Raw genomic sequence first — 26,393 nt, forward strand, 5'->3', positions numbered from 1 at the left:
GAGAACCAAAACGCAGGGGTATTTCCGAAGACATATACGGGAGGCTCTGCTATTAACCTGGGAGAAGATTAAAAGGCAACATTACGTAAAAATTCTAGTCTGGTTATCAATTATTGAAGCATTTTCATACCCAGTAATATATAAAAAGGAACAAACAGTTAGATATGGTGAAATATTGAATGCAGAGGGTGAACTTAAATCTATGCAAGAATTAGAGCAGGAAGGCATAAAGATGAATTGGGTTTTATATTGCAAATAAAGTCTAGATACAATAAAGATCACAAAACGGAAGGTTTTTATGATAAAATGACTGAGTTAGATAAAATTTTGACAGGTACTGATGAAAAGGTAATTAAAAAAGTAATGGATACTTATTAGAGGTTAAACTAGAAAAAGTCAAAGAACCTATGATAGCTTGGGGAAAATATTTGGACATGGGATTGATAAGTGGCAGAAATTCTAGTCTCAAAATTATAAAATGACAATGTCAACAGCATATAAAGAAAATTTGTATAATTTTACAGATGGCATTTACCCCCGACGAGAATAGCAAGAATGTTCAAGAACATTCTGGAAAAGTGCTGGAAATGTCATCAGATACCAGATTCATATTATCAGATGTGGTGGACTTGTATAGAAGCTAAAAGATACTGGACTAAAATTCACACATGGTTAGAGAAAATGATACATAAACACATAGACTTTAAACCAGAGATTTGTTTATTGGTAAAAATAATAAATAAAAAAAATTAAAATTGCTAAAAATTGGAGAAATGAGAAAATACCAACGCAGGAGGAAGTTATTCATAAGATAATGGAATGTGCTGAAATGAGTAAATTGACATTTGAAGTTAGAGAAAGAACGTTGGTCTTACCCAAACGTCTGTTCTCTGTAGCGTAGGTGGGAGGGACTACAACTGGATTTGTGATAGCCTGATTGGTCCAGAGACTGAGGGATTTTTCTTTAACATCGCCTCCTTTCCCTCCTGGCTCCCAGTTTCATGAGGTCGAATGGACTATCTGATCACTTTATGTAAGGAAACGAACATTCCAACAAGAGCGATAGACAGAAAGAAAGAAAGGAAAACACCGCACAAGTCAACCGCCCCGACCCCTTGCTGACTATCTAGGGTAGGAATGTAGTCTCTCCCACCTACACTACAGAGAACAGACATTCAGGTAAGACCAACGTTCTTTCTCCTGTAGCTCTGGTGGGAGGGACTACAACCAGGACATACCCAAGCTAGGTCCCTGGGCGGGAAGATTCCTGGGGAGGGAAGGTCGCCACTTGTTGAAGCACTCTACGGCCAAAGTGCGCATCCGCCGAGGCAAACCAATCAAGATGGTAGTGTCGAATAAAGGGGGAGGCCCAGGTAGCCGCCCGACAGATATCTTCCAGAGATGCTCTGGTAGCCCAGGCCGCCGAAGTGGCCGCACTCCTGGTGGAGTGGGCTGTGATGCCTTGAGGAGGTACCTGTTGGCTAGCCTGGTATGCCTCCATGATGGCTTGCCTCACCCACCTGCCAATGGTGGCCGAGGACACCCTAGCCCCCAATGACCTCTCCTGAAAAGACAGAAACAGGGCCTCTGATTGTCTAAACGAGGATGTACGCCTGAGATAAATGCATAGGGCACGGCATACATCTAAACGATGCCAGAGGAGAGGGGCAGAAATTGGGAAAGATAACTTCCTGGGATCTGTGGAAAAAGGTATTCACTTTCTGGAGGAAGGTGAGGTCAAGTCTCAGGACCACCCTGTCCTGATGGAATTGACACAGATCCTCCTTGGACAATAGGGTGCCCAATTCGGAAATGCGTCTGGCGGACGTGACAGCCACTAGAAATATGACTTTCAAGTTGAGAAACCTAAGATGGACCGTCCTCAGAGGTTCAAAGGGAGTGCCCGTGAGGGCCCTAAGCACGAGGGAAACCTGTGAACTGGAGGGGCTATAGATTTGCTGCTCCTCTCAGAAATCACTTAACTAAGGGTGCCTGTGCTAACGAACCAGGCCCCACCCCTGCTAGGACTGAGAAGAGGGCAGCCGTCTGTCTCCACAAGGTATTATGAGACAGACCACGGTCTAGACCGTGTTGCAAGAATTCAAGAACCTGGGTAATGGAAGCTGAAGCCGGAGAAACCTGAGACTGCTCGCACCAGGATGCAAATGCCAACCACATTGAGTTGTAGATTCAAGTGATGGAGGGTCGTCTGGCAGCTTCAATCGTGGAGATGACCTTGGCTGAGAGGTTTGCCTCCCTCAGCAGGTGCCCTCAAGTGCCAGGTGGTCAGCTGGAGCCACTGGGTCTCCGGGTGGATCAGGACCCCCTGGCACAAGGCAATTTCCTCCTGGGGAATTCTCCAGGGGGGAGATAGGGACATCACTTACAGCCTTGCAGCCTCTGGAGGGGGGATCGTTCCCTTCGTGCTCAGCAGAGTCCGCCCGGAGTGAGGCGCATATTTCCGAACAACACCTGCGTCTGGCGGCATCCAGCAGCAATCTCGGCACCGCTCCTTTCCCCACGAGGCTTCTCTTGCTGCATCTGGCTGGCCCAGCAGATCGGCGATGTGGGTGGCGCGTAAAAGCCGCGCTGCCGCTTTTTTTCGGCGGAAAGAGTTCTGAGCTATTGGAGAGGAGTTCCTAGGCCGTATAAGACGCAGCATGCCTCTGAGCGCCGGAATACAAGGGTCAGAGGACCCAGGCTTGCTGCCAGGGTAGCCCCCTCAGAGCCTTTATTATAAAGGCCGAGGCCTGCTCTACGTGGTGCGGTGGCCATTTTGAGACATCAGTTGGACAGCGGCCTAGTACAGGCCTCTTCTCCAAGCACTACAGCCCCGGCAGATCAGGGCCGCACATCTACAACCCGGTCCACGTTCCTGACAGACAAGGCACTCAAGAAGCATGAGTAAGCATGGCCTCTACTAATACCACCCAGGTGGCTCAGGCCCAGGGCTGCGGCCTCCAAGCCCACAGCTAAACAACGTCCTTCTAGGGCCACTGCAGTTCCTCAACAAAGGGGGAGGGATATGACATCTTCTATCTCCAATCTACAACACAGTCCTGTCAACAGTTCCAAGAAGACTCCACACCCATTTGCACCACTCAGGTGATCCTGGTGAAACAGATAGGTGATCTTAACGACTGGCAAATGACCAACTGTCTGCAAAGAGTATAAATCCTTCCATTCCCCACCTCCAGTCAGAGCTGAAAAAGCTTCTTGGATGAGAAACGAAACGTCTTCAAAGAAAAATCAGAAAATCCAGATGTCTCACGAAAAAGCACCTTTGAGATACTGCAAAATATTGATTTTGAAACAAAACTGAAATGTTTCCTGGCACAAAAGAAGAAAAGGAACACAATCTGATGTCTTTTATTTTTACTCCCATAACATTATATGAATGTCATACATCAACTTAACATAAAGGAGGACACATTTAAAAAAGAAACCTGTATCAGTGAATTGTCTCACTTTATATTGACTTTCTAAAATAATTCTCATACAAATGCAGATCTTGGGAATTCTTTCACTTATACATACATACATACATACATACATACATACATACATACATACATACATATATATAGCCCATGAGGACAATTTTTATGACGAATGAATCCAAATTTCATTCTCTCATGAGAATTTATATGCTCTCTGTACATATAAATATGAAGTAGGCATTCTGAGAAATATGATAAAACAGACTTGGTTCTGCTGGTTTATTTTTAAGTGGTTGTACAAACTATGTCATACCATATTACACATGAAAAGTTCAATGAACTTTTTTTTCCAAATGAGGATGTTCTCTGAATCCTTTTAAAACACTGAAAATCTATAATCAGCTCAAGTTTATATAAGAGACAACTCACCTGTGTATTTTCTACTCATTTCACATAATTCAGATTTGTTTAAAGGTATTGAACTATCTTCCATTGAAGCATTATTTTAAGTAATAAAAGATTAAATATTCGTTACTGATTATCTAATAACACCTTTCTGAAGAACTATATTCTACCTAAAATTTAAAGTCAAACTGTAGGCTAATTTTCTTTATACTGTGTATAAAAATTATAGAAAAGTTTTGAAGTGTTTTTAGTGTTTAATATAGGTTTCGTTTGTTAAATATTAAGAAATTTTCCATGCTGTCCTTGTAAAAATAATAAACTTTTGATAATAATGTAATGTCAGGTAGAACCTGAAACATATTTTCAGTATCTCAAAATATACCACTATTTAAGAACAAGAAACAATAGAGGCAAGGAAAAGACCATCTATCTTTCTTACTTTCATATGTGTGCTACTTTGATGTTTAAATCTGAAAGTATTACATTGTTTTGAAATCTTACTTATACCACACATACGTTGCTACTGAAAATCTGATTTAACAGAAAATGATATTATTTTCATCGTTACAAAGGTATGCAATGAAGTTCCAATGGACTAATTGTGGACTTTTCTAAAATACATCAAAGCACCAGTGTATATTCCCTGAATGTTTCATTTACAGCATCTGAGCATCCTGTACTCCATTGCCTTTGGCAGTTGACTTTTAATCACTGCTCTAAAATTTAAATACCAATTTTTTTTTTCAGATCAATGCAAAGTGCTATTCTTTATAAAGTGTTGGTGGGTCCCCATCGCCATGTGTAAATAAAAACATTTTTTTCCCATGATTTGCTACATGATCTTCATTAATCTTCTCCAAAGTTTCAATCTGTAAAGAAGACATATGTAAAGATTAAGAACTGTGTAGCACTTCCCCAATTTGAAACTGTTTTTTTGAATTTGTGTTTTCGGTCTTTATTATCAAATTACAAATGAAGATTATACTTTATTCACATTACCACAATTCATACAATACACAAACATAAACTGAATTCTGCTGAATTAACTTCTTGTCTCAGTGACAATAGTTACTATGCTCATAAATTACCATCTTTCTTCTTGGCAAAACCAGGCAATATCTATTGGATGTGAAGAAAACAGGTTTGTAATTTTTTAATTTTACACTTCAGGAAACGCTTGCTTCAGCACTCTGATAATTCAGCTCTCATCTGAAGGATTAGGTACATTGTGTTGGCATTTAAAAAACAGCACATAATTAATTCATTTGTACCAGAAGAACGTTTTGCTTTCTCAAAAAGCAACTTTCTATCTTCTCCAATACATGGAAATTATTATTGAAGCAGAAATGGCTGTAAAGCAGTTTCTGATAGGGTGGAAAGGTTTTCGGTTCTAAATAAGTTAGTACTAAATTGAACATATAAAGTATATGTTTGGATCAGTGGTGGGTTCCGGCACCCGTTGCAACCAGTATGCTGGAACAGGGCTGGGTGTCCACCACATGCACGTGTGCAGCGTGCGCATGCTTACCCACCGCCTGCCACACTCCAGCTGCTCGGCAGAGCATTGCACAGGTGCTGTACACCGCGTGCGCAAATGCCCCGGTCAGCTCAAATAGAGGTAAGGAGAGCAGTTGAGCGAGCAGGCCCTCTGGAGCACCGTACCGGAACAGTGCTCCCAGCAGCGATCGATACACCCATACTGGGTTGTACCGTTCGTATCTCACCACTGGTTTGGATTCAAGTTAATAGATTAAAAAGCTACTGACATCTGTTGATTTTCTAAAGGATTGTAACAGTGTTTTTCATCCCTATCGCATCAAATGTTTAAATTCCAAATACTATATTAAATTGCAATTGTTATAAGGAACCATTTCTTTAAAAAAAAGCCATAAGAATTATTGACATTGGCTTTGTCATCTTGTTTTCTTCAGAAGTGCTTGGTATTGCTGAGGCAGATAACAGCACAATACTTTGAGTCTGAAATTACTTTCCAGACTGTTACTGTTTCTCCTGAATTATTCCAAATCATAGTTTAGATTCTTTATCTTCTTAAACAAGCACAGAACTTCATAGCAAACTAGTGTAAATTCTTGTTCATAAAAAGTAATCCTTAATTAAAAACAAGCAAACAAAATACTCTTACCTGGGCTAAAAAATCCACCTCGTTTTCAGCTGCAATGTTTAATTCTGAAACAGCATTGAAGAGTTCTCGCTCATTTAGTACATCTGGCACACCACTTTTCTGAAAGAACTTTTAATAAAAATTAAAAAAAAATTAAGTACCCTGACATGTAAACTTTCTAGTGTGTAACTTTATGAATGTATGACTTTGCAATAATAGTTCTTAAGCTGAAGATGCAAATTGCTTCTACTTCAACAATTTCACATTTAGATCCCCATTGGGAAAAAATACATGTATTTTAGAAAACATAATTATGGCAAGTAAGAAAGGGCTTGAAGCTAAAAAGAGAGTAGATATTTTGGTAGGACAATGTTCTGAAATATATCTCCAAGTACTAATCAATCAAGTATTAACAAGAAATAAAAGTTTTGGAATGGCCTTCATGGTCTTTGGACTTGAATACTATAGATCAGTGATGGAGAACCTTTTCAGAACCGAGTGCCCAAACTGGAACGTGTATGTGCATGTGCCAAAGCACCAGAAACACAAAGACCAGCTGTCCAGCATGCACATTCCTGGTTTTTGCCCACTTGGGCCACTTTCTGGGCTGTTTTCAGGTTGGTTTTTTGGGCCATTTTCGGCCTGAAAAACAGCCTGAAATGGCCTGGAAAACGGCCCAAAAAAGGCCTGGAAAACGGCCCATGAAGACCAACTGGTGCGCGCGCTGGAAACCAGAAGAACAGCTGGCGATGGCACATGTGCCCATAGAGGGCTCCGTGTGCCACCTCTAGCACCCATGCCATAGATTTGCCATCACAGCTATAAATAATCTATGCAGATACTTCAAATATGCAATGCATGGAAGAAAATCTAAGAATATTTTTAATTAGAAAACAATTGTGCCAAAAAGTGTAAGAAAAGTTCCAAAAGCAAGATTGCAAATATTTTTAACTGGTTACAAGAAATGTTTGGACACTTTTACTTCTGACTAGAATGAAAGGATGTCCAAAAGTTTACACTTGCCATATGCACTATTTTCTTAGCTGTAAACCGAACAACAAAATAAGTATAGATTTGAATTTTCAGAAAGATCTTGTGCTTAATTATATGTACACAAAAGTTGTGTCTGTTTGTACAGAGATGGATTCACTAAAATATGCAATTTGACCAGGGGTTCCGAAGCTTTTCCATATAAGTATTTTTGATTGTTTCATACACTAACTATTCTAATGTCTACAGGTCTGTTTACTGAAGACTGAGATAGGCAGAAATCTTACTTGTGAAACATTCCTACAATCTCTGAACAGGAACTGAAGTGCATGAGGATGTCTTGGATCCACAGATTGACTGACATCAATTAACCAGACCTGCAAAAAAAAAATTATATCTTGAGTATGCCAAGAAAAATACAGATAGGGCTATTTCAAATTTATCATCTTCTATTTAAAATTAGCTTACTTGTCCTTTATGCCACAGCATGTTGTACTCACTCAGGTCAGCATGCACTAAATTACATTCCTTATATAACTGTTGCATCATCTAGAAGAAAACAACAAATAATATTTTTGGAATATAACACAAATAAAAATGTCCAGTAGTCTTATTATCTATATATGTCTGTCTGTCTGTCTGTCTATCTCATCTCTGTGTGTGTCTGTGTCTGTGTGTGTCTTCAATTCAATACAGCCAAGAAACATTACAGAACGTGGCTGTATTAACATCCATGGTTACAGTTCTACTTAATTATATTTACATTTATATTTATATACATACATACATACATACATACATACATACATACATACATACATACTTATTTTATATTGTTTTAATTATTTAAATTTGTTTTTATCTTCCATGATGTATAACGCACAGTTACTTGTTGAGATGGGTGGCTATAGAAATCAAATACAGTATAATACATTATAATTCAGGATAGTATAGTACAGCACAGTGCAACACAGTACATGTCATAAATGATATAACATACAGAAAGAGGAAGTCCTTGACTTACAACCATTCATTTTGTGACCAAAGTTACAATGGCACTGAAAAAAGTGACTTGACCATTTTTCACACTTATGACCGTTGCAGCACCCATGGTCATGTGATCAATTTTGAATGTCTGGCAAATGACATGTATGTATTATGGTTGCAGTGTCCTGGGGGTCATGAGATCACCCTTTACAACCTTCTGACAAGGCAAATCAATGGGGAAGCCAAATTCACTTTACTATCATAACTTAATAATTGTTATTTAAGTTATAACAACAATTATAACTTAATAACTGCAGTGATGCACTTAACTGTGCCAAGAAAGATCCTAAAATGGGGCAAAGCTCAGTTAAAACTGTAGCCAATGGAAATTTTGGGCTTCATTGAGGTGCTAAGGCAAGGACTATTTGTTTTAAAGAGAAATGCGGGGTGTGAAAGAATTTTGAAGATAACTATTTTTCAAAAAGAAAATATAGCGAAATAATAATGCTCAGAATATTTATCCCAATTATATCATCTTGGAACAACCTATGTGGTTGCTAAGAGTTGACAGTGACTCAGTCAATCTCACCTGATTTGCAATTAATTAAACTCTCTATTTCCAACATATATTTAAAAGTACCCTACTCATTTTCTCCAAAAGCCAGTTCCTACTAGCTAGACCACCTTAATTCTAAACATTCTCATAATCAGTGCCTTCAAAGTTCAGTGGTTCCATGACCGTTATCAACATTCTCTGATCTGTGATTGGAAAAGCATTATATTGGGAAAGGCTACTTTATTTTCCATTCAATGCTGCTGAGCTTTATCATTTATTTTTAATTTCATAGATTGCCCTAGAACTATAGAGAGCATTTTAAGAAATGCTTTGGTAGAGGTAGTCCTTGTTTTAACCAACATTTATTCAGTGACCAAAGTTATGACAGTGCTAAACAAATGCTACTTAACAATGATACCACCAGTCCTTGAACTTATGACTATTGAAGCACTCCCAGGTTCATGTAATCAAAATTTCCATGCTTGACAGCCCACCGGTATTCATGACTGCAATGTGTGCTTCAACTCTCCCCCCACCTATCCCTCCCCCATCACTTCTTTTGGCTGCCTTGCACTCTACCACCCCTGCTATTTTGCACCCCAATTTGCACCTCTAACACCTTCAGTTAACTCTTCTTTCACCCATGCTAATGAAGTGCGCTCAGTCAAAGCAGCTGATGGCCCTTTACAACACCTCAGGCCCTCCACTCCACTGCCTTTCCTGGTCCACCCTGCTGACCTTTGCTTCTTGTCCCTTTGCTGACAAAGTATGTCCAGTTGAGGTAGCTGGAGACCCTTCCCAAGGCCTCTTAACATCTCCAGAAAGTACTGAGGCCTTAGGAAGGGGAAAATCTGATATGTAGCTGCTTGGAAAGATTTTCCAGATTGTCTCTGCAGGTTTGCGCAAAACCATTTTTGCCAACATTTCTAGAAGACCTGCTGTCTGTCTGTTCATGTACAACACACAACCTATGATATCTTTTTAAGTAGCTCTTCCAGTGGACAATGTTGCCCCAGTGTTGCAAAATTGAGTGTTTCCCATTTGAATGCTTTTCATTATCCTAGTTCATTTACTTCCTTTACCTCAAATTCTGCATCTTTGCCTATTATTCATCATCATTGTAACATATTTCAGTCAGAACTTTCTGTAATTGAGAAAGACTCTGTAACATGGGATATTCATTTATAAGCCAAAGAGACACCACTGATATAATAGATTCTGCCTCTCCCATCAAATGCCCCACAGTTAAGAAGATTCTCAGAAATGAATTTGCTTGTACACGCATGAGGTATGAAATGGAAGAAAAGGAGGAAAATATCTCTCTGCAAGCAGAAGCTTGCTTCCATAACCATGGATCTATTTTCATATAACAGTGATCTTACATGAAGAACTTGATAGTAGGCATTTTTCATATCTTCACTGCTGAGTTTTACTTCTTTTAGTTTAGGAGCTGGGACTTGATCTTGACCAATGAAAGACATGACTAAGACATGCTTTTTTAGGCTAACAACTTGTGGACAAGGAATGCCTGCCTTCTGCATTCTATCAAGAAGAAAAACAACATTAGTATGTTGATGAATGTCTAATTATGAAGTCCATTATCTTTAACATAATTCAGGGTTTCTCAAACTGAGAGCTCCAACTTCCCAAGAGGTCAAGGGCAATTTAAACAAGAGGAAATGGAATAGCCAATACAATTTGTGCAGGCACTGTCAAAATCTGTTCTGAGCAACCTGCAACTGGCTTGCTCACACAAAGTGGGGAGAAAAGAGTACATTTCAACAGGACCCCCATTTCACCTATATATATATATCCATTTCTGTACCTTGTTAAGTTGTGCATTTCTTTTTCAGCCCACATGCGGATAATTTTTCGTGGATTCAGTTTGCTGAAACGTTCTCTAAATCTGTAATCATCCTTGATATACTTGTCACGATTCTTAAATTCATTAAGAGTAGTTTTAAATACTTTTATAGCACATTCTGAAGGAACTGATTTGATTTCTTCATCCAAACTTTAGAAAAAAACAAAGCACTGAGTTTAGACGTATGTCATACAAACTCATTCTTTAAAAGTTGCAAATCAAAAACAGATGACTAGAATATTTGTATTATTCAAATATGTCAATATTCTACTATCATATATCTCTGAAATATGAGATTTCTGCCGCATTATTGTATGCTACTTTTACAGGTATTTTAAATTTAAAGTCTATGGAGATTCTCAATCATCCAGGTTATGATTGTCCCAAAGGTGCTTTTTCAAGAGGCAACTGGACTTTCTGGTTTTTCTTTGAAGGCGTTTCGTTTCTTGTATGAGAAGAAAAATGTCTTCAAAGAAAAACCAGAAAGTCCAGTTGCCTCTTGAAAAAGCACCTTTGGAACTTAAATGTAAAAATATAAATAATGGATTTATGTTAAAACTCCATTGCATAAAATACCTTTCTCAATCATTACACAAAGGACTGGGAGCAAGATAGTTCCACTGCACTTATTATTTGAAACACTGCACTGCTCTAAAATAATTTTCATTTTTAGTGATTATCAATACCACAATATACCTTCCTCCATATGCATGGAACACCACAGACTCTTTTCCTGTACTTATGCATCCAGTGATGGTATCAAGCAATCCAGAATTGACCATCTTGTACAGAAGCAGACGGGTTTTAGGATCTACAGCTTTTTCCTGCACAAGAAATGGAGTTCTTGTTATTGATCCAGGACAATTATTTTGCAAATAGATGTTTTCTTAAATTTGCTGACCAGTTCAAATAAGAAAAGGTTCTTTTAATTTACAGGTGTGCCAAAAATGAGAATTATTTTGATCAGCGTCTCAAGATCATAGAAAGAGTTGTGTTGTGATAGTGGGCAATTCCCTACTGACAGGAAACAAAGCTGTAATATGCAGATTTGATACGACATCATGGAAAGTGAAATGTCTTTAAAATGTTTGTATCCAGGATTGATAGACAGTCTGATAACTATGTCTTTTAATGACAGATGTGGGAATAAGCAAAAATGCCAAAGAAGATTTTGATTGGAATTCCAAAGACTATGGGAGAGTGCAACTAATGTTTTCTTCAATTTTTCCAGTTGGGCCATGGCATAAGAGAGAACAGGATCCTAGAAGTAAACCACTGGCCCTGTAGATGGTGTTATTCCTCAAACACAGACTGTGTTACCTAAATTAATGACTTTACCCATATGGATACATATGACAAAGACTCTCACTAGAAATGCATTAAACTAGTGAAAAAGCAAAAGAATGGCGAATACTGCATGTAATGCACTAAGGTCTGAGACCAAGAATTCTGGACATAAAGGAGGAAAGAGTAGCGAGATACATGTTCCCCTTCACTGGAGTTTTTCTAAGAGGGTGGATAGCATCTGTTCGAAATATTTTAGCAGCTCCCCTACCAAACAAGGGTTGGATTACATAACCTCTGAGGGACCACCAAATTTATGATTCTATAACAATGCCACTATTCTATTATTGAATTCTTAGGTCCTTCATGTGAACTTAATTATCTGTAAACCCTTTGCTTTACCAAACTATCCATTTGATAACTCTTTCATTTGATTAGAGTCATTAGGGGAATATAAAACTATTTCATTTGATTGAGTCACCAAGACACACCGCAGTAGAATGTTCCTTCTTCTCATGGAGCCTGGCACTCCGGCGTTCCTCAGAGTATGCATGCCGCTTTAAGGCATTGAAGACATGATTGGATAATTTTAAATCCATGCCAATTCCATCACCAACTTGAAATTCTGGTGCAAACTGCAAACGAAGATGTAAATTAATAAGCAACTAGATTTCATCATTATTTTAAATAAAAATGGATCTACATGCTGATATATTCTGAGTTGAATAACAGAAATTACTGAGATTAAATATCTCTAGGTATGCTCCCTATTTACCCATTCAATTTTAAATTTAAAAATTAAATTAAATTTTGGAAAAAGACACTAGTGTAATGTTAACCTTACTGTCTAAGGGATGACCTTTCTGATTATGAACCCATAGACACACTAAGAAGGGGAGCAGTAGTAGCAGCTCTTTTTGAAGGTATTCTGGTTTATAGTCATCCATTGGTCACATGCAGAAAACTCATGCGTATACATGCTCTGCCTTCATTGCACTGCTCAAATACACTACTTCTTAAGTGCAATTGAGTCTTATTCTCTCCACAATTAGAAAAGATGTCAAAACTTAAATCTCTAATTTTTTTCAATCATTTTAATTATTTATTACCTTATATGTCTTTTAAATCATATTTTCAGTTTTTTTAATCTATACTTATTTTAGTATAGTGGTGGTAGTTAGTTGCTTCAAATATTCTTTGGGTGGAAAAGTAGGAAACAAATATAAATACAAATAATCAATCCAGACTGCATCAGTGTAAAAATCAACTTATTTTTATTCTTGTTGCTGAAACAGAACCAATTTTTGACTGTCTCTACCCATGCCAACATTTTATTAGAATATCTCAATTAATTAGGCAGGTTTCTAATTTTAAGAGCTAATATATAAATTTGGTTTCTTTTCATTTTTGTACATTATGAGAGCAGGAATTCATACTACTGATAGTTCTAAGTCACTGTAAAAACCTCTCTTAATAAGGGGCTAAGAAGGTGAATAGTCCCTTCACAATGGCTGCAGTAATAGAATAGTTATTTGTCTAGAACTTACATTCTCCATCCGCGCTGTGTTCTTTCGTCCACATATAACTTCATCATGCTTTGTGGTTATATCTTTTCCTTTTCCTATAAAGCCCTTTTTTGGAGTAGTTGTAGGTTTATCTATAAATAAGCAGAACATTATATTTAAATATACAGTATCTCAAAAGCAAGTAGTATGCTATCCTTTAGCCATAGTTTACACATTCTTCTGTGCTCTGAAATCCCAATGACACTATGCTTAGGCAGCTGTTCCCCTTGAGAAAGTGTGATTCAGCTTTATATTTAAATAAGAAAACTTTCAAGGAAGCTATTTTTGTTACTACACACTACAGAACACTTAACCAATTTTGCTAAGGAACGCACAGCCCATTCACAAATCTTTAAAATCTGCTCTCTTCTCTGAGAAGCCTGATTGGTCCTATAGTCCTCACAAATTACATTTATCCCTGTTTTCCTTCCTTCCCCTCATTATAAATGTAGACCTGTGGATCAAGAGTTTGCCTTTTGCTTAGGTCATAATAATTTATACTTTATAATGTATGCTAATCAAATATTCTAGTATTAATAAAACATGAATACTTCACTGCTTACTTTTTTATTAAGTAATCACGCAGACAACACAATCATCACAAGACCTTATTTCCAAAATCTAAAAATCTTTGTTAATCATGAGATTCCTTGAAACATTTTGATTCCACAAAGTACCTGCTTTGTAGGGATCATGACGAGTATCCTGCCAATCAACCTCATCTTCTGAACTGTCACTGTCTTCAAAAGGATGCACTTTTCGGTAATTCTCAAAAGATATGGATACTTGAGAAGCAAAAACAAACGTATGTCATTTAAAACAAATTCTACCATCTTTGTTTTTTGAAGATTAAGACAAAGATGAATGAGAAATAAACTTTATTCTAACAAAGGAGTTATGACAAATTTGAGGTAACCTTTGCTATCACCGTTGAACTTTTTTTCTTCACGCCGAAGTTGGGCATCATATTCTCTATCAAATTCCATTTGCATCATTTGTGCCAGCATAAGGTCACTGGAAGTATCAACATTCTCTCCACTAACAAAGGGTCTATCAATAATCCTGGGTGTAATAAGACAAAATAAAACATTAAGAGCGACAAAGCAATACCAACTCAGATTTGTTATTTCTATGGATATCATTGAATAGGAGCCATTAATACAAAATAAAAGGGTAGAATAGCTTCTTTTGTAACCTTCGGTGAAGAATTTAAATTTAAAAAAGCATGAATATACTCAGGAATACTACTATACTCAATGAAATATTAATGACATTTGGACTACTACAAAGAATGGCAAGGTAGACTATCAGAGTAAAACTGCCCCCAAATACAGGAAGCAATTACATTTACAAGATCTTTTCCCACAATGAACTATTTTGAAACCTTTGTCTCTATCAGAAGATTAAATAAATGGGGAGGTGCAGGAATTTTGCAGGACTAGGTATCAGCAGTCCAGGTTATATTCATTCAATGGAAAAATTTAGGCCATTTCTAGGAGGTCTTTCATATGCAGAGTAAAAGAACTGAGTTTCCTGTGATATAAATTAAAAATTGTAATAGATTATGTCTTTCTTCCCACATGTTGTTGCCTACTTGAAATTGTTCTCTATTTAAAGAGAATGAAGTGATAGTGTTCACATTGTGTACGGGTTTTGTTAAGAGAGCAGAAAGAGCTTTTTCCTTCTAGAAAACTATTGTGTTAGATAAAACAACTCAGGTGGCCATCTTCCCTATCTGACTTGCTTTATATTTTATAAGCTCTGTCTTGTAAATCTGTTTTAAATCATTTATTTAGACATTTCAATGATTTAAAACAGGCTTACAAGACAGAGCGTATAAAATTGCAAGTCATATACATATAACTACAATACGGACATGGAAATCTATTCAACTTACGATACTACTTTTGGAAAAGAAGCACTTTCTTCTTCCAACTGCAGCTCTTTAGCTAGCTGTTCACTCATGACATCAGCAAGAGAACATGATATTGTAGTGTTTTCAGGAGTTCCCCATGGACACTGCAAAGACAAAACATTGGATTGATCAACAGAAGATGCAATGTCAGGTACAAGCAACCATGCCCATCACCAGGAATAGTCCCAAACAGACATTTTATTGTTGATTAACTATATTGTAAGAATCTCACCAGAATATCTGCCTTCCCTTGGGAAACCGTGACTATATACCTATAGTTTTGACAATAGACACTTCCTTCCCTGAAAAACTAGAACGTCTCTGGACTACCTTCCCTTTAGCCAGTGATTCCACAACACACATTTCTCTACAACTTTTCATATGTAACAAAGAAGCCCGGCAATTAAGAAAAATATTTATTTTGCCACTATTGCTTCTTCAGAATATAAATTACACTAGATTTCCCCCCCCAAAATTTTTTTTGATTCTTGAAAAACTTTTGGTGTTTATGATGGACCCCTTAAAACTGAAAACGTAATTTCAGAATGAATGAACATTGGGATTTTGCAAAATATGAAATTAACTTTTAATGACTATAATGTATTTAATTGCATGTTTCTGACATGCTGCACAAATGTGGGGAACTCAGGCTTTGTCTTGATTATCAATCTCACAACCAAAATATAGTTCATACACTTTCTTAAGAACTTCAGTTGTGGTGCGTCTTTCAGGCTTAAGCATGTACTGACCACAAATGTACCAGAACGTATCACGGCGACATTGTTGAGACATTTCTGCCATTGTCAATCATCCTCTCGCACATCTATAACTGGTTTACTTGTTACGTAAATTACATGTACATATCCATACAGCCTCAGCATGCCTAGACATGCCCAAATTGTACCAGATTCAGAAATGTTATGCAATATGCTGACTGCATGCCTGGACATGCTTGAGCTACACAAATCATTTTATAATGCAAGCAAAAAATAGTAAATTTGAAATATATCTAAGAAGAAATTGCAAAACCAGATGATTTCTATAAAACAGCATGTAATAAATTAAATTACAGGTTAGTTTCATGATTAAAAGCTAAAACTTTGTAAGTTATATCCAAAAGTGTTCAGAAAGCAAACTCTTTGTCGTCCAGGGTTATCAATTATTTATAAGCCAAATAGTTGGTTTCTTGGTGTCTATTAATTTTAAACTTTTTAAAACCTGAATGCACTGCTAAAGAAAAAGATTAGAAATCTAAATTTTCTTTGAAAAAATACATCTTAGCCCATTATCTCAAAGATTACATTTTTATTTAAAAGTAAGTTACTGAAATAGTGGGTTGAGATTCGAAATACCACAAAGGGTATGGTTCTTCTCTTTATATCCACTTTTCCTCCAATTTAAAACCACATCAATGTTTCTTTCTCCATTCCATTTTTTTGCGATATATTGACAGTAAAAGTGAAGTAAAGGCTTAAGGATGTTTATAATTCAAGCCCTTTAGATATTAATGTGACATTCTAGATACAATCTACTTCTTATTGCCCCTTCCCCGAATACTGGGATAAGAAAGCCCAAAATGAGCTCAGAATTAAAGGGGGGGGGGAAATCTTACAAGGCTAACTCAGATTTCCTGGTGCCCCTGGGAGTGTTAGGATTTGTCTTCCCTGAGATGTTAATGCTTTTATTATTACCAAGAGTAAAATAGAAAGAAGGCTGTGAAAATAATTAGACCCCTCACATCCTGGACATAAATTGTTTCAACTTCTACCCTCAAAACGACACTATAGGGCACTGCACACCAGAACAATTAGACACAAGGACAGTCCCCCCCCTGCCATTACTCTGCTAAACAAGGAATTTCCACAACACTGTCAAATTACCCGACTGTATTACTATTCTTCTTCTCTTCCTTCTTAGTACCAATCTCTTTCCACTTAAGACTATAACCATGTTGCTTGTATCTTTAAAATTTATAGTTTTGTTTCCAAGTATAATCTGATTGCCTTTTAGTAACCTATGACTATCACTAAGTGTTGTATCTTATGATCCTTGATGAATGTATTCTATTTTATTTTTTTCTTTATGAACACTGAGACCAAATGTACCAAAGACAAATTCCTTGTGTGTCCAATCACACTTGGCTAATAAAGAATTCTATTCTATATTCTATTCCATTTTCTATTCTATTCTATATTCTATTCTATTCTCTATTCTATCTTATCCTATTATTCTATTCTATTCTTTCTTTTCTATTATTCTATTCTATTTTATTATATTCTGTTCTATTTTCTATTGTTTTATTTTCTATTCTATTCTACCTTTGGGAGCCTTAAGGCGACAGAAAAGATGGTAACCTTTATACTAGGCTAAACTGCACCTGTTGAATATCCGGTTATTAATCAACTGCGAAGAGGCAGAGAGCTCGAACAGAGAAAGATGGCCTCTCTGCGGGTCCAATAAGGAAGAGAGAAACCCCGAAGCTAGCGGGGCCTAAAGAATCAGGTCCTCCATCTTCGGGAATCAAAGCCAACGTTCCTGGCTGGCTGAGGCTAGAGCCTTAAGTAACCCGGTGGAGAAACACAGCGGCCCCACACAGGCACAAAGGCTGCGGACGTCACCGTTTCGGCCCGGCCAACAGTTCGCGTCAAACGTTCACGCGTTTAAAACAGCCGTTGCTCTCTTTTCCGGGAGAGATCCCAATACATGGGATCCCTCAACCAAATCCAGATTCGGGAAAGTCCCGGATCACGCACCCGTCCTGCCCTTTCTCCCCGCGCACCTTGCTTTGAGGCCAGGCTGGACTGGGGCTCGCTTCAGCAGCAGCAGGGATGACAGCAGCGACGCCAACGGGGTCCATGTTGGGCGGAGAAGGAAGCAAGACGAAGGCACGCAAGAGAGAGAGAGAGAGAGAGAGAGAGGAGGGGAAAGCAGATGAACCGAGCGAAGAGCAAAAGCGACTCCTTAATGGAATGGATCTCTTTCCGACTTCAGGAACTTCCCGAAGCTTCTCCCGCCCCCTGATCGTCATCGGCGGCTGTTCATTGGCTCCAAAGCCGAATTCCAGCCCAGCGGCTGAGCTGTTTCCTCTTTTGGAAAGGTCGCTTTTTCTTTTCCCCGCCCTCTCAAAGTCATTTTCCCCGCCCTCTCTTGCTCCTCCCAGTTGCGTTTCATCGTGACAAGAGGCTTTGACGTTTCTGGAAACAGTTTTAAAACGGGTCTCCCACCTTGGTAACTTTACGACTTGTGGACTTCAACTCCCAGAATTCCTCAGCCAGCATGCGCTTGTGGACTTCAGCATGCGCTGGCTGAGGAATTCTGGGAGTTGAAGTCGTAAAGTTGCCAAGGTTGGAGACCCCTGAACTAGACCATCTGTAATTCTAAACAGATTCTCATAATCAGTGCCTTCAACCTTCTCTGATCTGTGATTGGAAAAGTATTATATTGGGAAAGACTGCTTTATTTTCCATTCAATGCTACTGAGCTTTATCTTATTTTTAATTTCATAGATTGCTTTGCTGGCTGAGGAATTCTGGGAGTTGAAGTCCACAAGTCTTAAAAGTTGCCAAGGTTGGAGACCCCTGGTCTAAAATAAAAACAAAACAGCCTCCTTCTTTGGCTTGAGTCCTCTCCAAGCTTGAATAGATGCAAGATCAGGGAACAATTGAATAAGCAAAAGGTTGCAAAAAAAATGGCTTCGAAACAAAAGCAGGTTTTTTGAGTAACATTCATCATCACCCAAAAGCTCCTAGAGCACAAAAGACTCCACAAAAGTAGTTTTGTTAATACAACTGTGTTATGCTTACTCTCTCAACCAGGAACCATGAAATGAATGTTTGTATCAATCAGTATCTATGGAGATTCTGAGTCATCCAGGTCATGGGTGTCCCAAAGTTGCTTTTTCAAGAGGCAACTGGACTTTCTGGTTTTTCTTTGAAGATGTTTCACTTCTCATTGAAGAAGCCAAAACGTCTTCAAAGAAAAAAACAGAAAGTCCATTTGCCCCTTGAAAAAGCACCTTTGGGTATCAATCAGTAGATTGAGTGGCAGGCTGAACAATCGTTAGTGCTTCCTTTTCCTCCCCTGTTTTGGTTAGCCTCCTTTCCACTTGAAAGATGCAGTACTTTGTTTGACTTCTTTTAACTTTCCTTACACACATGCAGAGAAGCTCTCTTACGGTATCAAAACATGAATGAAGCAACGACGCCACAGTTTTAGTGTATGATTGTCCTGATCAGTATTACTATTCTTACTGTTCTTCACACTGTTTAATTTCAGGGCCCAGAAGACATTGCAGTTCACTTTTCCCTGCATCGTAAATGTAACAAGTCAAGTTAAAAGGTATAAATAAAAAGATGTGTTGGTCACATGAGTTTTATTATCAAAATAATATAAAGGAGCAGAGGAGCAGTGGTATCTAGATGCAGCAAAAGCAGTGAAGAAACCTTAAAATTAAATTCATTATATAATCAGCATACTGTACATGATGAAATAAATTTTAATAGGCCAAAATATTGGCTATAATAAAGCTGTAGCTATGGGGAAACCACATGTCTCTTTGTAATTGATATCAAATAGAAATGAATGATGTCTTAAAAGTTCCTCAAAGATGGGTTGGTTTTGTGTGAGAGAAAGGAAAAATCACAGGCGTTTGGGGTTGATGTCTTAAAAAATGTAGGACCTTAGATTTTTTCTTGTCTTTTCCATTGTTTTTTTTCTAATTCTATTACATTCCATTTTGAAAATGTTGGGAAAAATTATGCTGACAAGTTTCTAAGATAGCATGCCTTTTGACCAACATCGGTTATATTCTGCCAATCCATTTCTTTGATCCAAATCCATTGTGTCCTTTCTGAAAACAGCTGGAGTACAGATACTTCCTTTGCTCTGGAGAAGCAGTTCTGAGGGTTTCAAGACCCCATCTCTGTGTCCAGTATGCTATCAGGGAGTCTGCAAAGTCAAATAGATAAATAGATAAATAGATAAATAGATAAATAGATATAAATAGATAAATAGATAAATAGATAAATAGATAAATAGATAGATAAATAGATAAATAGATAGATAAATAGATAAATAGATAGATAAATAGATAGATAAATAAATAGATAAATTAAAAACACTGTTTACATTTCTAATTCAGTATGTATCAATAGTTATAACTCACAAACTTTATGTGTCCTCAATCATTTTTATTTGATTTATGTATTTATAACCCACCTTTATTGTTAGTATAAATAACTCAAGGCAGCTAACATATCTAATTTTCCTCCTTTTTCCTATTGTCCCCACAACAACTACCCTGTGAGGTAGGCTGAGCTGAGAGAGAGAGAGAGAGAGTAGCCTAAGGCCACTCAGCTGGCTTTCAGGGGTCCTGAGACCAAAATACTACTCTAGAGCAGTATTTCTCAACTTTGGCAACTATGAGATACGGGACTTCAACTCCCAGAATTCCTCAGCCGGCGTGCTCTAGTTTAGGAGGTTGAGAAATGCTGTTTAGAGAGAGCGCTACCCCTTTAAGAAGGCTGTTTCTCGGCTTCTTTTCTTTGCGTCCATTGGAGCAAAGGCAGCAGCGACGTGTCCCTGTTATGGCAGCCACATGCAGCCGGACGGAGATGCTTTTTTAAAGCCTGGTGGCATGCTTTGACTGATGCCTTTCAAGAGACCTGCCACTGGTCTTGCTTTCTGTTTCTTCTACTTGAGTTCTTATTTCACCAACAAGGTGAGGATGAAGGCGCTACCAACGACAGTATTGCAAACTGATCATTATGTATTCCTTTTCCTCTGGTTGGGTTTGGGGTGATCCGCTTAGGTATTCCAACATTTCAGAGGAATTCAGGACTTGCCCGATGTATATTTCTCCATGATTAAAACCTGCTTGGTGAAGTCTGACTCGGTAGCGCTTTGTATTTGAACATCGCGGGTCCTTCATTCAGCCCACTCGGCATCCTGCCTGACAATGAGAATTGGGAGAGTGAACAAAGGGATATCTACCATCTGAGTGGGACAGTCTGTGAAGGAAGATTTCAGCTGATTAATTCACAAAAATGCACTATTTGCATGATAAGTTGTCCAAGCTTCAGTGGGACTTAATATCTCAGTGACAGCAGTCTATGCCCAGCCTAACAGTAAAACTCTCTAGCTGAGTTTGACATGCTGAACTACAAAGCAGCCAACCACATTTCAACCTAGCATATTGAGAGTTTCATATAATTGATTTATAGTTCGGTGTTCAATGTGAACTTGGAAAGGGAAGTTAATAGGGTAAATAGGGTCAGTTAATATAGGTATAATGAAAAGCCTTTTATCTCAACTTTTAGGAAAAAACTAGGAAAAATTCAGTATAAGAAAATGGGCAACAGATTTATCGTATACAAGTCATATCAAGTTCAAGCATCCAACTCTACTTATGCAACATATTTTCAAGTAAGGAGGAAACTATCAGATTTTTTTGCTTATCTCTTAAATACACACACACACACACACACACACACACACAAGCTATCAAATGAATACTGATCTCATAATCGTTGAGTTGAGTCCAGTGTCCAGTTCAGTTCTGGAATTCAAATTAAGAATCCTTAACAAATGGCTGTCTAGTCTCTGAACATCTTCAGAGAAGGGAAGCAAGCCAGCCAAAATTTGTGGATAATTGGTTCAATTATTTACCATTACTTGGTTCTTGTGAAGAGCCCACCCCACCCCATCATTCAATCACAGCACACTCTCTTATAATTTAACGTTGTTATCTCCTGGGAGATAATTTTGATATAATCAGTCTATAATATAGTAATGAAGGGAGCATGCATACAATTGATGATTCTTCCTTCAGAATGTGGCTTTGTTTGTATATTCTAAAACAATATGGTCAGTTAATGGGCCACTTATTCACTATTTTTCTTTATACTGAATCAGCATTTCATGACCTTCACCTTAAAGTTATGCTCTTATGGTATCTTAACTGCTGATAACTCATTTTCTCATTTTATAAAAGTAGATCTACATATTTTATGATAGAGCAATGTGTTCATTTAGTACTATATATACTGGGTTAGCCAATTATTGGCTTCTAATTTGTGTTGGACAATTATTGGCTTCTAATTTTGAGCGTGAAGCTACATCTTCCATAAATGTGGCTTGTCCACGGTCACTTTATGATAATGTAATGAATGCTCTCAGTATGCTCTCAGTATTACATTTTCAAATATACAGTTTTCAAAAAAAGTGAGGATACACCCAGGAAATGAAGTATCTCTTTATAATATCATGCACACACAATTATTCATTAGATTTCAATATTGGCTTTATTTTGTACAAGTCTAGGTGGCATACATAAATTGTCCCACTTCCTATTTTCCCCAAAGCAACAATCTAGTGATGTGAATTGGAAAAAGTAATTAACTTAAAATCACCCAACTGACTTTTGTGCCTAAGGATGGATCAGAATTCATGATCTTCTAATTTCTAATCAACTATACAGTACAAAACTGACGTAAACATCTTTTAATCTAATAAAAATGATAAGGCTTTTCAGGCCAGTGAGGTCTATGAAAAAAATCCAGAAAAGAAAGAAAAGAGGAGTTTCCAGTGAGCCATCATGGTCTCACTTCTGGAATAGGATGAAAATGGTCCTTAAATATGGGCTTTGGTCTGCTGAAATCTCTCCAGAGTAAGGAGAAATTGCAAGATTATCCATAGGTACTCTAGGCAGCTGGTGGGGGGGGGGTTATAAGCAGATGGCAGGAATTGCTTTTTTGCTATTGGCTTGCAATTAGCTGGGAGTTGCAGGATTTCATTGTGCTTATAGCCATTATAGCCATTATAGTAATGTCGCCTGTATGAACTTTAAGGTTGACCAAGGCTCACCTCTTAATCACTGTGGATTTAATTTTGTTTTGGTTTTTTGGTTTTTTTCAAGATTTTCTTTTTAAGATTGAGAACATTCAGACTGGCAAATTTTATTTAAATCATTTGGTGAGTTTTTTCAATCCTTTAAAAGCAAAAGGGTTAACTAAAAATATAAACATATGTAACAAAAAGTGTTTTTGGAATGTACAGCAAAAGGATGATTAATGTTGGCTTTAGAAAGTTTTAAATAGATTAAGGGCTTAGATGGGCTTGATTTTAAACTTTGAAATTAATTGAAAGAATTGTGTTTATACTTAGAAATAATTGATATGATGACACTGTGATTTTGTGACACAAAATTGGTTTAATGGGTTTATTTTTAATTATGAATGGATGTTTACTAGGATTGGATGGTGATGTCTGGATGAAGAGAGGGATTGCGAGTATATGTTTAAATACGGTAGAAATGGAGATAAATATAAAAGAAAGGATTCAAATCAGATGTTAAAAATACAGTATGTAATAGTTATGTTATTTCTGATAAGCCTTAATGGAGTCTTGCTGAATAATGTGGAGATATTTAAATTTTAGAGATGGATTTATAAAAAATAGGGTGATGTATGGGATGAAGAGGTGTTGGTTTTACTTTAAGAGATACTGATAAGTTGTTAATGTCAACTATGTTTGCTGGAGATGAAGGAATTGCTTTTCTCATTTTTCTTTTTTACTCTGCCTTTTTTCTTTTCCTGCTCTTTTTAATGTTTTACTTTTTAATATATTTATGAACAATGTAGGTTGTACTATTAGTTTTATCTGCATAATATAATTTTCAATAAAGTTATTGGGGGAAAGACAACATCTTAAGTACTTGTAAAAGTGGTAAGGAGCAAATACAATCTTCTGGAGGTTGTGACTGTCCATACTCATAGTGGCAAATCTTTTGTGTGAGTGGCCTGGTCCACATTCCCACAATGCCTATTGGGTCATAAAAGTACACTATGATTTCTATAAAATGTATTTTCATGCATGTTTGTAGATAATATATAAAGCTGTGTTTTCTGATTTTTCCAGTATGTCTTATCTGTCCTGAAATTCACCTATCCAACGCTTTTTCAAGGGTAAGAATAATTTCATATATACATGGAAATAAAATAAGCAATCAATGGGGATTGAACCAGAGAGAAGCTAATCTTTGTACTGCATGTATTTTTCTTGACCTGGAGAGCTCTTACAGTATTACAGTTACTGTCAGCTTCTGCTTTGCTGTTGCTTCAGCTGCCATGAAACGGGGAGGGAGGGCATGGTATTTGGGTGGGGTTACTCGATGTGCTGGAGGAATGTTCTGGAGTTCACTGGATGGTCAGACTATGCATGCGTGGGTGTTTCCCGCCTGGACTAACGGCACCGACATTCCATCTTCGTGATGCCTTTTGAAGTTATCTCACACCTGACACTTGAAGGACTTATGATTGGCCTAGGCCTATGATGCCAGGGGGTGTGGAATGGGCTATTCTATATATCAACTGCTTTCGCGCCTAATTAATCAGACTTCGCTATGCAACCGCTCTCTAACCATTTTTAATTAGTAAAAGTACATTTGATTTTCCACGTATGGAGTCTCATGGTCTTTCTTTCCTAATTATTAAATGGAGAGGTGCTGACAGTTACCTAGTACCTTTCTCGACTACATTTCCAATCAGTAAGCCTGATTTCTGACCTTCCAGGTTATATTGTATTGTATCATTACAATATATCCTAATATCCTAATAACAGTAAGTTATGGGAATAATTTATGAATGCTTTGTTTTCACTTCTTTTGATCAGCAATAAGCAAGACTATCCTGATCTGTAGATGTGATGTGCAAACATGGTTTGCATACCATACTAAGGTACGGTTTCATATCTGGGCTGAAAAATTGAACAACACTAGATTGCAGTAGAGATACATAAAACTCTTAACTTTGTTACTACTGACTAGCAGTAGCAGCCTAGATATGGTAGCTCTTATGCTCAACCATAGTTCATAAAAAAGCCACTGTTTGTTAGATTTATTACAATTCAGTAAGCTTATGGTGTCTTTCATAACACATTACCTCAAACTGAACAAGTCCAATTTGTATACATGTGAATAGGGAAGAAGAAGAAAAACAAGCCATTAATTCTTAATGTTACAGAGCTTTTGGTATATACCGTATTTTTCGGAGTATAAGACTGAAAATCGGGGTGCGTCTTATACACTGAATAAAGCATTTTTGGCCTCCTGAAACCCTGCCCCCTTTGCACAAATAGCCGTGCATAGCCTTTAGGAGGCTTCCAGAGTGCTCCTGGGGGCTGAGGAGGGCAGAAATGAGTAAAAAACAGGTCATTTCCCCCCCCCAGCCCCCAGGAGCACTCTATAGGCCTCTTAAAGGCTATGCATGCCCTTTTTTGACAAGAAATGACATTTTCATGAAAAAATGGCCGTTTTTGGGAGGTCTGCAGAGTGCAAAAACTTTTTTTTTTAAATTTGCCTCTTCAAAATCTTGGTGCGTTTTATACTCTGAAAAATACAGTAGTTAAGATGCGAACAGCTTGACTATAAGGGGGAATCAAATAGATCTAGTACCTTAACAAAACTAATAAAATAAAACTTTTTCTCATCTGTCTCTTTACAAAAATGAGATGAAAATCACTTGAAATGTATTTGTCATTGTGTATCTAAGGTCTCTTAGTTCAGACAGTTTATTTTTGTTAGTACTTACCCAGTGTATCAACTTCATGATTTAACTTAATCTACATACTCCCAGAAGAAAGGGCTCAGTCTTTCATCACATGTGGTAGACATATAAAAATGTCTTCGGTATCATTTACAAACATATGTTCTTTGATAAGGAGTGGTCATTGAAGTGTTCATTCCCGTTGTTGAACATGTGCTTGTCCACACTCTACCACTAATAGTACAGGCCTAGGAAAGAGTCCTATTGACATCCTATTGATGTCCTAAGGGGACTCCTACATTATTGAATTAGATAAGTAACTTTGTTCCTAAGCTCCTTAATAATTTGGGGGAAAAAACATAATAGTAATAAAAAAACAGCAGGAATCCACAGGAATTGCAATATCAGCACACTCTGAGATTAAAAAAGTTTCTAGCCTCTGCTGCTAGAAACTGAAATTTGGCATCCTATACATTGTACAGAATCCAGAAGTCTCTGTTACAAATTATAAATCACAGAATTTTTTTAACTTATATTTTTTACATATGTTGTACAGGTGGCAGACACTTGTTGGTGGAATTCTCTTACATGCTTCCTGGAAAATCGGCTGGGTTGAGATCAGCACCAGTTCAAGGTATAGGTGAAAGTGCAGCATAAATAAATAAACCAATGTTAATAGATAGTCTCTGAAGTACAATATTTAGATTAATACCCATTGAGAGAC

General features: G+C 37.5%; 3 protein-coding genes across 4 annotated transcripts in view; 1 reads left to right on the plus strand and 2 right to left on the minus strand.

Annotated features, from left to right (window-relative positions):
* Positions 1-3,353: 3,353 nt before the first annotated feature.
* RIOK3 (RIO kinase 3) lies at positions 3,354-18,100 on the minus strand. 2 transcript variants are annotated; one of them, XM_014065532.2, is made up of 13 exons: positions 17,908-18,100; positions 15,111-15,232; positions 14,142-14,275; positions 13,891-13,998; positions 13,196-13,305; positions 12,140-12,283; positions 11,061-11,188; positions 10,326-10,514; positions 9,883-10,042; positions 7,426-7,506; positions 7,245-7,334; positions 5,989-6,096; positions 3,354-4,714 (listed from the first exon to the last, which is right to left on the minus strand). In XM_014065532.2, the coding sequence occupies exons 1-13, from the start codon at positions 17,983-17,985 to the stop codon at positions 4,607-4,609; spliced, it is 1,560 nt and encodes a 519-aa protein (XP_013921007.2). In that variant the 5' UTR covers positions 17,986-18,100; the 3' UTR covers positions 3,354-4,606. The 2 variants fall into 2 exon arrangements, with proteins under 2 accessions (XP_013921007.2, XP_013921006.2); XM_014065531.2 differs by having other exon boundaries at positions 14,130-14,275; positions 17,908-18,095.
* Positions 18,101-19,471: 1,371 nt separating this feature from the next.
* CABLES1 (Cdk5 and Abl enzyme substrate 1) overlaps positions 19,472-26,393 on the minus strand; it is a 124,602-nt gene continuing 117,680 nt past the window's right edge. Inside the window, exon 11 of the transcript XR_015695658.1 lies at positions 19,472-20,075. The gene's annotated coding sequence lies outside the window, so the exon portion shown is untranslated. The remainder of the gene's footprint in view (positions 20,076-26,393) is intronic.
* The window catches only part of SLC35D4 (solute carrier family 35 member D4), a 47,953-nt gene continuing 42,253 nt past the window's right edge, over positions 20,694-26,393 (plus strand). Inside the window, exons 1-3 of the mRNA XM_087707187.1 lie at positions 20,694-20,847; positions 24,045-24,091; positions 26,226-26,303. Of these exons, the coding sequence (XP_087563313.1) occupies positions 20,776-20,847; positions 24,045-24,091; positions 26,226-26,303 (197 nt within the window). The 5' untranslated portion in view covers positions 20,694-20,775. The remainder of the gene's footprint in view (positions 20,848-24,044; positions 24,092-26,225; positions 26,304-26,393) is intronic.

This window comes from Thamnophis sirtalis, unplaced genomic scaffold (genome assembly GCF_051295495.1).
Source record: "Thamnophis sirtalis isolate CommonGarterSnake01/CBP01778 unplaced genomic scaffold, rThaSir2_p1.2 scaffold_2, whole genome shotgun sequence".
Classification (NCBI taxonomy): domain Eukaryota; kingdom Metazoa; phylum Chordata; class Lepidosauria; order Squamata; family Natricidae; genus Thamnophis; species Thamnophis sirtalis.

Excerpts from the sequence above, each read along its gene's own strand:
- RIOK3 (XM_014065531.2), bottom strand. The coding sequence starts at position 17,985 with ATGGACCCCGTTGGCGTCGCTGCTGTCATCCCTGCTGCTGCTGAAGCG. Across the intron at positions 7,335-7,425 it reads TGCTGTGGCATAAAGGACAA|GTCTGGTTAATTGATGTCAG; the intron begins GTAAGCTAATTT and ends TTTTTTTTGCAG. Across the intron at positions 4,715-5,988 it reads AGGTGGATTTTTTAGCCCAG|ATTGAAACTTTGGAGAAGAT; the intron begins GTAAGAGTATTT and ends TCTTCTTTACAG.